General features: G+C 39.6%; 1 protein-coding gene across 1 annotated transcript; it reads left to right on the top strand.

The window, feature by feature from the left end:
- The first annotated feature begins 885 nt into the window (after positions 1-885).
- LOC121328529 (WD repeat-containing protein WRAP73-like) lies at positions 886-11,200 on the top strand. Its single transcript, XM_041273232.1, has 12 exons — positions 886-1,170; positions 1,734-1,886; positions 2,541-2,657; positions 7,586-7,658; positions 7,988-8,091; positions 8,331-8,417; positions 8,577-8,711; positions 8,971-9,048; positions 9,186-9,291; positions 9,455-9,580; positions 9,948-10,139; positions 10,706-11,200. The coding sequence occupies exons 1-12, from the start codon at positions 1,051-1,053 to the stop codon at positions 10,816-10,818; spliced, it is 1,404 nt and encodes a 467-aa protein (XP_041129166.1). The 5' UTR covers positions 886-1,050; the 3' UTR covers positions 10,819-11,200.

Raw genomic sequence — 11,200 nt, forward strand, 5'->3', positions numbered from 1 at the left:
TACTAATATCGAGGCCGTGTCTTTCTATAGCTATAACGAATGCAGTGGCTTTTTTTTTTTTTTTTTTTTTTATTCTAACCTTCGGTGGAAATAACGCATCGCATAATGCGCACAATCAAACAGAATGTAATTGCTTTATTAAAGATTGAACGAACAGAAACATTAACATCGCAACTGGTTGTGATATGACGTGTCCTGACTACGCAGTTTATTTATAGATGTATTTAAAATGTCTGAGACCTGCTGCATACCTACATGTTGAAGCAAACAATTACAATAATAATAATCGTTTTTGATTTGTGTAACATAAAATAATTGCACGTATGTATGTAGTTGTGCATTTATTTATATATTTACTTAGAAAAAAATATGCGGATGACACAGGTTCCCTTTTAATAATGCCTTATTAAGAAGCCTGAAAGCCCTTCAAAATACAGAAAACCCACGAACTACAGCGCTGAAGGAATATTAAACTACAACTCCCAGGATTCTACATGGGCGTGGAACCGGGAACGTATTTCCGTTAACTCGGGCTGTTAATTGGGAGCCCGGTTTGCCACTCAGCCTAACTGTCACACGCTTCTTCCTAAATTAGCGACGGCGGGAGAGAGCTTTTCAGGTTAGTACAGGTTAATTTAAGTACGAAATCTAAAAACAAAACCTGGAACAGGTTGCCAACATGCTAATCTTTTGCATCTAATTCTGCAAAGAACTGAAACACCGTCCCGAACGACGTTAGTCGTGACTTATCTTTTTTTTCCCCCCCACAGGAACAAACAAATGAATTTAGACGTATAAACTAAAAGACACACAAATTCAAACAACAGAATTGAACACACGCCGTGTGTGTAACTTTTATTGTAGTTGTCGTATTGTTCTTGCACGTTTCATATGTCTTTATACATACCGACATTGCACGTCATTGTATGTGACAATTGTCTTTATGATAACAGTTAATTACAATTATACCGGTGTATATGTTTGTCATACTAAGCCATAGTAAATAGTCGACACCTGGCTGTGTGCTTGATAAAATCTGCCAACTGCCAAATGTTTTTGTACACTGCACAGGTTGCGTTGCTTAGTTTCCACAAGGAAAGGATGAATTTCTCTGAAGCTTTCAAACATTCCAGTCAGCTCTGCAGATTTTCACCTGACGGAAAATACTTGGTATGTGGCTGTGACGTTTCTCTGCGTGACATCAAAGTAACTGACACACTCTTTGAATGAGAAATTGATTGCTAAACAGAAAAGAAAAAGCTTAATCAGTTTATTTTCTGTTTATTATTTCAGTGCATTTTGTATTTTTTCCCTATTATTATTATTATTATTATTATTATTATTATTTACTGTGTATACTAACATTGATGTATCCCATGCATGGTAAAACAAACAAACAAAAAAACCATTAGGGAAATATACACAAACTGGATTAATAACAAGGACTTATGAAGTATAATATAGAGCACTGAAACAGAAGGGTAGGGTGGAGATAACCATTCCCTGTCTGTTTGCAAAGAATGATTTGTCTACTTGTGCCATTTATTTTATGTTATACCTGCTGCCTACTTGTGCCAGGACCCCCTTGAATTGAGATGTATATCTGAAGGGTCCTGGTTAAATAAATACGTTCGGTTAAGTGGTAGGGTTCGGTTATCTTGCTGTAGAGTGCGTGCAGTAACTCAAAGGGAGGCAGCTGATCTGTTTTCTTTTCTTGAATAACCCTCTTGCAGGCGACTTGTGTTCAGTACCGCTTGGTGGTTCGAGATGTGAACACACTGCAGATCCTTCACTTGTACACCTGCCTGGATCAGATCCAGCAGGTGGAATGGTCGGCAGATTCCCTCTTCATCCTGTGTGCCATGTTTAAGAGAGGACTCGTACAGGCAAGCGTTGTATTTTTCTGTTTAGTTTTTTTGAAACTGCGTGGTTTCTGTACGTGCTGTACATTCAGATCCTATTCAAACAGGTTAGTTTGAACTCTTAAGACAAAGTTAAAATTCACAAAAGTATCTTGGAAAGTTACCTACAGATCGTATTCATTAAAACAGTCCAAACTCTACATTTTACAAAACAGTCAATTTGCAGGCCAGTTTGAATTGAGGTAGAGTAAAATGCATCTTGGCCAGTGTTGTTTTAAAGTTAATTAAAAAAAAAAAAACAATGGCTATTAATGAAGTAGACAGACACAATGATATTCTTGATGTAAGTCAGTGGCATTGTTTTAAGTGCAGAGTTCTTATACAGTGTGGATGTACTGTGTAAACATGAACCCGGAGGCATTACTGTGCATGTGAACAACTTCAAGTAAGTATTAAGATAAACTCTTCTTACCTTTGCAAGGGAATCCAGCGCCAGTCTTTCATCTTTAAAACCCTTCAAAGGTGCCAACAGGTGTGAAATGTGCTGTAGTGCAATGCTTTTATTATTATTGTTATTATTATTATTAATAATAATAAACAAGGTGGGTGATCCTTTGAATTGCAAAGATATGTATCTACTTCTCAGTTGACTGTCTTTGTTGATGTGTCTGTGCACAGGTGTGGTCGCTAGAGCAGCCAGATTGGCACTGCAAGATAGACGAAGGCTCAGCCGGTCTAGTCGCCTCGCGCTGGAGTCCGGACGGACGTCATATTCTCAACACGACAGAGTTTCATGTAAGCGTGAAGTCATGGTAACTTTCTTTACTTGAGTGTCAACTGTTGCTGCCCTGTAAAAAAAAAAAAAAAAAAAAAGCCCCAAAATAGAAGCCAGATCCTTAAAGGTACAGTGCATGCCTTGGTCTGTCTGCTGGAAATGGGAATTTGATAGTACTGGCAACCAAAAGTATTGAAATCTTTCTCTGGTGCATTGTTTGACAGAATGCATATATCTTTTACATTTTTTGTCTTCACAATAAAAAACATTCACAGAATACACTTTGCAAGAATCGTGAAATTTTACAGTCAGCAATGGATTCGAAGTGGTGGAACTTTAAGGAATGACCCAAGACTGTATTACTTGCATTGTAGTTTTGCATTGCAGTCATAAAATCCACATAAGCCACTAAAATTGAAACAGTTGGGTGAAGTGACAGCAGTTCTAAATCAGTCTGGGCTAACTTAATGAGACTGGTAGTATTTAATCAGCCATTGAATTGAATTTGACCTTTTTTGGTATAGTATTAGTTAGTACTATGTAAATGTCATGCAGTGTGTAGTTTTTGAAGTGTACAATTTCTAATCCCTTCTTGCACATCTGCAATGTCACTGATTTTAAAAAAAAAAAAAAAAAAAAAAAAAAAAAAAAAAAAAAAAAAATTTGTTGTTTTTATGTCTACTCCATATCTGTTTGTTTATTTATATCAGACTATTCCTATACAGTGCGCAGTGTATTTGCCAGTTTGTCCATGTTACACTTGGGCAAATTGCCTTGGAGTAGTGTGTCGATTGAACTTGATTCCAAGAAACGTTGACAGGTGCCGAGACTTAAGTGCAACTGTTTCCTCAGGGGGGAGGGGGGAGGGGGGTCTTGGTGACCCTGTCTGGCTTTTACACTGCGTATTAATAATATAATATGATTCAATCAGTATCCAGTGATTCTGAAAAACCTCATTGAGGTGCACACTTACAGAAACTAATGACAATTGGATCATTTATATTCCTCCACATATGACACCCTTTGTCTGCATTCTCGTAGGGTCAACAGGTGTATTGGTATTAAAGGACTATATAACTTATAATGCATCGGTTATATTGCAGTCTAGGTTGGTATTGAAAAAAAAAAAAAATATATATATATATATATATATATATAAATAAAAAATAAATAATAAAATACACACACACACACACACACACACCACACACACACACACACACACACACACATGTACAGAGTAGTTAAATCCCCTTTTGTTATACAGGGCAGTATAGCTGGTACCCCGAGACCCTTTTAATGAGCCACTTGTAATTTTTTAATAGGATCACTCTCTGTTTTTGCTGGTTTTGGGTGGGGAGTGTTGCGCAGGCAGTCTGAAGTGGCAGCATGCTGAACTAACCTTGACCTCCCTGATTTCATTAAGGGTTAGCCAAGCTGGTGTCCGTGTCGGGATACAGTTTCATGACGGCTGTAAACAGGATGCTGAATTAACTTGGTTAGGACAGCTGCTGGGGGGGGTTATTACAGCGTCTGTGTTTTCTTTTCTGTCCAGTACAGTATATCCATTGGCCAGTGGGACACTCTCAGCACGATTTATCCGCTCACAGCTGGCTGGCCCAAACGAGACCGCCGATTTTAAAATACTCGCTGCAGAAATGTCAAATGCGTCCAAGAGCCAGAGCTTTGATAACTCGCTCATGGCTCCACGGCTCTTCAAGAATGGGCTGGTTCAGAGTTTTGGGGATGAGCGTTAAGCGTTACAGGGTGATGGAGGGGTGAGCGCAAGGTTATGCATTGAATAAGGGCTGCGAAATGAAATAGCTTTCAATTATTTGATTTGTCCCGGGACTATATAAAAACATGATGCATTAAGTGCCTCCTATATTAATTTAAATACATTTCATACACTACTTCTGCAGTAGAGTGCCACTGAGTTGCATGGTTTCTGTCCAGTCTGCATACACTTTGGGGTTGGGCAAGTGATAAATGCTTTTTTAAATTGAAATTAACCATTTACTTGGGATTGAACGAGCACTGATGGGCCAAAAGGCCTCCTGTCATTTGGAACGAGGGATAGTATCAAAATAAGGGACATTGGAACATAGGAACCTATGTGGTCCAGTGGTTAAAGAAACAGGCTTGTAACCAGGAGGTCCAAGGTTCTAATTCCAGCTCAGCCAAGCCACCTTGTGCACCATCTTTCGGGTGAGTCGTTGTTGTAAGTGACTCTGCAGCTGATGCATAGTTCACACACCCTAGTCTTGTATATTGTAAAGCTCTTGGTGATGGTGGTCCACTATGAAAGGCGCTATATAAAAATAAGTATTATTATTTAATGATATTTCTAAATGGCTTGGTACTGCTTCATTTTGCATTCATTTTCACATGGCCGGTGGCTGGGGTTTCTGTGATTCCTACTAATGTTCCTGATGTATGGATTGCAAGGATGCAAGCTGTTATTTTGCTGTGTATAAAATGTGATTGTGGTGCATCATAATAAAGTCAGACCACAGCTGAGCAACTCATGTGTGACCCTCTGAATCAGGCAGAGTTAAGAATTATAATCCTGTAACAGGAGAATTGGGCTATATTAGTTTTAGAAAGCTTTGTGATGTGGAATTCTTACAACATTATCCTTTGCTGAAAGAAGGGTCTACATAAAGAGACCTCGTACTGTGGTTTAGCCGCACGAAAACTGGCAGTCTTTGTCAGCTGTCGCAAAACATCACAAGGCGTTTTTCTAGACATCTACGAGGGCTATTTATCAGATCACCTTTCTCCTTACAAAGTGTTTCTCAGCTGTTTTTCTATTTAAAAAATATTCATTCATTTTTCACTTAAATAAACAACAGCTGAAGAAGGCGCTGGTGCCCTCTTCCATCCCTTCATGCCACGCTGAGCCATTGCTGCCAGGCTCGTATGTTTTTGACGGATTATTTTACCGGGAGGAGTGCCGCTGAGGATTTCAGGGGGCGGAGAGAGGAATTTCTCACCTATTTTCTTAATATACTTGATATTGTGGTCCTGAGATTCCTGCAAAGGTTTCAGTTACTCTGATCAGGACAACAGTCCGAGGCAGAACCCCCCCCCCCCCCCCCCCCCCCAAACACGTAACACGTCTCATGAGACAAACTCATTTGAGATGTGTTTGGGCATTATTGACTTTGTTTCCATAGGGACCAGACAGGAACTGAGAAGAACCTGTGGACTGTTTGTTAGCAAAATCTAACTAAAATGAAACGTCTCATTACCATTGGGCTGTGGGAGGATGCTGGTCAAGCTACAAGGGATTGAGTGAACTTGCGTGTTACTTTTAACTATCAGGGTGTCTGTTTTTAAATGACCTCAGAATTTTGGCTAGTCTGTAAGGCTAGTTTCTATCTGTGTTTTGTGCAATTAATATGTGCATTATATGGACGTGACTCTTAATAAACAAGCAATGGTTGTGCATGTGACATTAGACTTCCTCTTGACTCTTGTTTAGTTCTGGCAGCCACCGGAAGTTGTCGATTGGATTGCCATTGGCTAGGAGTTTCAAAACTACATAATGAACATGTGCAGATCCGTTAAGCCCTATTAATGGTAAATATGCATACAAATGCTTATGTATTATTATATTTTACGATATGGATAGATATCTGAGAAATGCATAATTTGGCAAGAGCTTCAGAGAGATTTCAAATGAGAAACCCCATTTTAATTTCCGTTCTTTTCCCACCAGTAATTGCAGACCTCTCCATGGCATTCATGCCAGCACTGTTTCTTAGACTATCTGAGGAATCATGCTTGTCTTACAGGGCAAGATGAAGCTTGTTAGTGTTTTCTACTGTGGAGAGAGAAATCCCATCATCTGGCAAAATGCCTTTTTCCAGCAGTTGGTGTGAATCTTGTAAAAATCAAGGGCTTGGGTATCTCAGCTAGTCTTTGTAGAAGCTGGGCTTCAATGACTGAGGATCTTACACTTTCATAACTTTTAAACTCTTGATCAGAAGGTCTTTTTTGCAGTAGTACTACAGTAAATAAGTTTATAAGCAATTGGACAGCTCACCCTTTTCTTTTTCTAAACTAACTATGCCTATAATGAGGTGTCCATTCAGTTCATAAGTCACTTTGTATATAGTTACATATATATGGAGAACCACCTGCATATGTTCATTAGCACAAGTTGATGAGTGAACCAGAATATCTATAAGGGGGTGTCTGTCCATTTGTTATATGACTGATAAGACCACATAAGTATTAAATGCCCTCATTAGGGAAGTATTCCAGTGCTTAATAAGAGTTTGTTCCTATGTGGAGTCGAACTGAGTAACTTGGATAAGCCACTTGACTAGATAGACAGTCAATATCCCACTGGGAATGAGATGTCATTCCATTTCTTAAGATAATGGCAATGCATTAAATTCATGTTACACTGGTTCACACTGTGCTATGCATACCAGCATGTATTACTGCTTTTTATGCTAGTGACCATAAGGTCAGAGTACTATTGTATCCCTATACTGGATAAGCAGCTGTTGTGCCTTATCAGTTGTAAAATGAGAAGCAGTTAATAATGTTAACCGTGCCTTATTAGCAGGATTTGTTCTTTATTGGCTTACAGTATTTTATTTATTTTATTTTACTATGGTTAGTGTGAAAACGGTCTGTCGCTTGTTACCCTAGGTCTGGTAGAAGTGCAAGGTTTTTGCAGGGTGATCTCGTAGTACACAGAAGTTCTGATATTGATGACTTCTCAACAAGCGTTAAGTTTTCGTGGAATGGCACTCGCCTAATGTTGTCTTGCACAGTGTAAAACAGCACCTGCTTATTTAAAAGCACTTGCTCATCAATGTTTGTGTCTGGGTGGGTGGGAGGCACACAGTCGTCTTGGTTGCTTTCTGCACTTGCATACTTTCAGCCCACTGAAAGAAGTGATTGTGTTTCCTTTTCTCTCCCCCAACAGCTGCGGGTCACCGTCTGGTCTCTATGTACCAAATCTGTATCTTATATCAAATACCCCAAGGCTTGTCAACAGGGTAAGTATTTCTGTTAGCAGGAGTGTGGGTGCAAATAGAACTGAGACAGACTTGTTTTAACCCTTATCCTGAACCGCTGCCTCGTGCTAACTGGTAACGTTAGAGCTGGACAGATGAAGGTGTCTTTTAAAAGGGAAGATCTCCTATTGAAGGAAAATATTTGCATCTGCATATATGACAAATGCAAATAGTAGACATCACAGTTACAACATTTTACCACTAGGGTGGTGCTGTCTGCTATATAAAAATGCCATGTTTTAAGTGGGGGGTGGGGGAGTCAGATCCAGAATAATAATTTTGTTGGCACACCTGTCAATTCTGCGATCCAGGTATTGACTTCACCAAAGACGGACGCTACTTGGCTTTGGCTGAAAGGAGGGACTGTAAGGATTACATCAGTATTTTTGTGTGCAATGACTGGCAGCTGCTGAGGGCAAGTTAAGCTTTATTTTTGTAGTTTTGTAGCATCCCTGACATATTAATTCAGATTTTATTATGCTATTTTATATAAAAACTATAAACAAACATTAAACAAAATAAACCAATATTTATTAATGGGAAACATGAGACCTATGTAAGCAATCACAGCAAATATCACAGCAAATACATATACGTAGACACACACACACACACACACACACACACACATTTACGTACTGCTTGTACTTTCAGCACTTTGAGTCCGAGACCCAGGACCTTGCTGGGATTGAGTGGTCACCCAATGGCTGTGTTCTGGCTGTATGGGACACTTGTCTGGAGGTAGGTGCTCCTGGTATTGTTTTGACAAGATATTAAATTCACAACAAACTTTAAAACTTTTCCAGCGATGGCTGAAAACGGAAATGATGACTCTTTATACTTCCTAGCCAAACCAAGCTTCTCTTTAACGCACGTATATGCTTGTGTATTGGTTTTCAGTACAAGGTGCTGCTGTACTCTCTGGACGGTCGCTTGCTGTCCACCTTCAGTGCCTATGAGTGGTCTCTGGGTGTCAAGTCTGTCATGTGGAGCCCCAGCAGTCAATTCCTGGCCATCGGAAGCTATGATGAAAAGGTCACTTTTTCATTTCTAGTTATATCTCTATTCAAATCTTTTAAACTAAGATCGGACAACCCAAGAACAGGATCTTTACTAGTTAGGGGAATTCCAGTGTTGTTGATTTTTGTATTGGATATCAATGCATTTTTAAAATCATTAAAAGAAAACAATGTCTTTAGTGCGGGTGTCTCTAGTGTATTTTTGTCTCTCTGCTACTGTTTAGATTGAAAAATACATTGAGTTTATATTAAAGACATTTATGTATCTGAAACAGGTGCGAATCCTAAACCATGTGACCTGGAAAAAGATCATAGAATTTGAACATCCTGCTACAGTCAAGAACCCCAAAACTGTAAGCATAAGAGACACGAAAACTTATTAAAATTAATTGTTTTTGTTTCCACCCCCCATAATGTGGCATGAAGTTTTGAATGGTAGAACTGTTATACCTGGCTCTTGGATAATATACTGTATTGTTTTTAATTGCAGGTGGTGTACAGGGAGGTGGAGAAGCGTGCTGTTCTTGGCAGTGGTGATCTCTCTTTCCATCATAATTTAACCATGGGAAGCTCTCTGTTCAGCACACAAAGCAAGTGTAAGTTTCACAAGACATGATTGCATACTGGACACATGGCAAATGATACTGGCTGGAATTTAAATGGACTGCTCCCGATTCCAAAATATCTGGTATTACGCTAGGTTAAATACATCCCTCTCTATCGTTTTTTTGTATTGATGTATTTCTTTTCACGTTTTAGATGAGGTCAGTCCGGCACCGGTTCAAGTACCTGTAATCAAACCCGATCCCGAGAGAGCAAATCCAAAGATCGGCATTTCCACGATGGCTTTCAGTTCTGATAACCGGTACTTGGTAACTAAAAATGGTGTGTACCTATTGAAGCAACAAACACACCCCTTGTGTTGTTTTGCACTCGCTGCAATGTGATATTTACTGTGTAAAGCACATATATGTTGTCCTGAAATTGTTATAGATTAATGTCCAGGAGTTTTATTTAAAACACGCAGCCCTACCTTCACCATGACAGTGGTTCTGAGTGATGGTCAGTCAGCTGCAGGGCTTCATCGCTCAGATGTGAACGCATTCCCTTTTTGCCAACAAGGTCAGCCAAAAACAGCAGCTGGTTTTATCCCATCAAAAGCTATTCAATGTGAAAATCGACCAGCAGGATTCACACTACGAGCATAAATGCCATATTTGATTCCATCCTGTTTGTTTTGTCTTCCCGCCAGACAACATGCCGAACGATCTCTGGATCTGGGACATGCAGAAGCTGAAGCTGTTTGTGGTTCTGGAGCAGGCTGCGCCGGTCCGATGTTTCCAGTGGGACCCCCGTCGGTCTCGCCTCGCTATCTGCACTGGGAACAGCAAGGTGTACATGTGGTCCCCTGCTGGATGTGTCTCGGTGCATGTGCCAGTTGAAGGTAAGCAGGAACTTGTGTTCTAATCTCATCATTCCTATTTTACCATCTACTAACCTAACCAATGTACTGTAGAAGCAAGTGCATGTTTGAACTGCGGATGGAATGTGTTTCCACCTCTGCTGTGATGCTTAATAGGTGCTGGTACGCGTCGTAGTGTCTTAAGGGGTTGCTCTGCTTTTAGTTCATTTAGATCTAAGGGAATGGATTTTATTATACAGTGCACTACAGATGCCTGCTCTTCAAAAGGCACTGAATACAGCTATGGCCAAAAGTTTTGCATCACCTTATAGTTTAACATTGAATTTCATACAGCTTTGTAGTTTTCCATAAACTAAAATTCTAGGTGATACAAAACTTTTGGCCATAGTCGTCGATACTAATAGTATTGCATAGTTCTTGCTGCTGCACTTCATTCGTGTTTTGCTGCATTCTCGCAATATCAGGCTGAGCAGAGACAAACCCGCTTTGCAGGTGTCCTCATAATGTGGGATAAGTAACAGAGATCTGTGATTTAGCTTTTCCATTGCACAGTTAACATGACATGCTCCTGGCTTTGCTTTGTTCAGGCAGTTTCCAGGTCCTGTCCCTAAACTGGCATTCCAGTGGAGAGTCCATGGTTCTGTTGAGTAAGGAACAGCTGTGCTTGTGCTACATGGAAACACCTGAGGAGGAGAGCTGACAAAGTCCAGAACAGAATCGGGGATCAATCCTGGTAGCAGTCACTCTAAATCTTTAATACCAACAGTGACCTTGAAATGATCGCATGTTGTCCTCATCTGATTTAAAGGTCCAATTTCTTATTGGATTAAAATAATGTATTGGATTTTATTTTATGAACAGATGATCCCAATTCACTGATGTTTAACAAATTATTTTTGAACTGTTAGTTTGACAAAGTATTCAATCCAGGCAGTTTTTCTATTATGTGTGTTTTGTTAAATGGTTCCTTGGCTAATGTCACAGCTGTTTTAATGTGTTGTAAATGTGTTAAATACTATTTGGTTTTCTCGTCAACCTAATTGTCTAATGTAAATATGTATAGCTGAGATTTTTTGTTTGTA

Source organism: Polyodon spathula, chromosome 16 (assembly GCF_017654505.1).
Source record: "Polyodon spathula isolate WHYD16114869_AA chromosome 16, ASM1765450v1, whole genome shotgun sequence".
In the NCBI taxonomy this organism is placed as follows: domain Eukaryota; kingdom Metazoa; phylum Chordata; class Actinopteri; order Acipenseriformes; family Polyodontidae; genus Polyodon; species Polyodon spathula.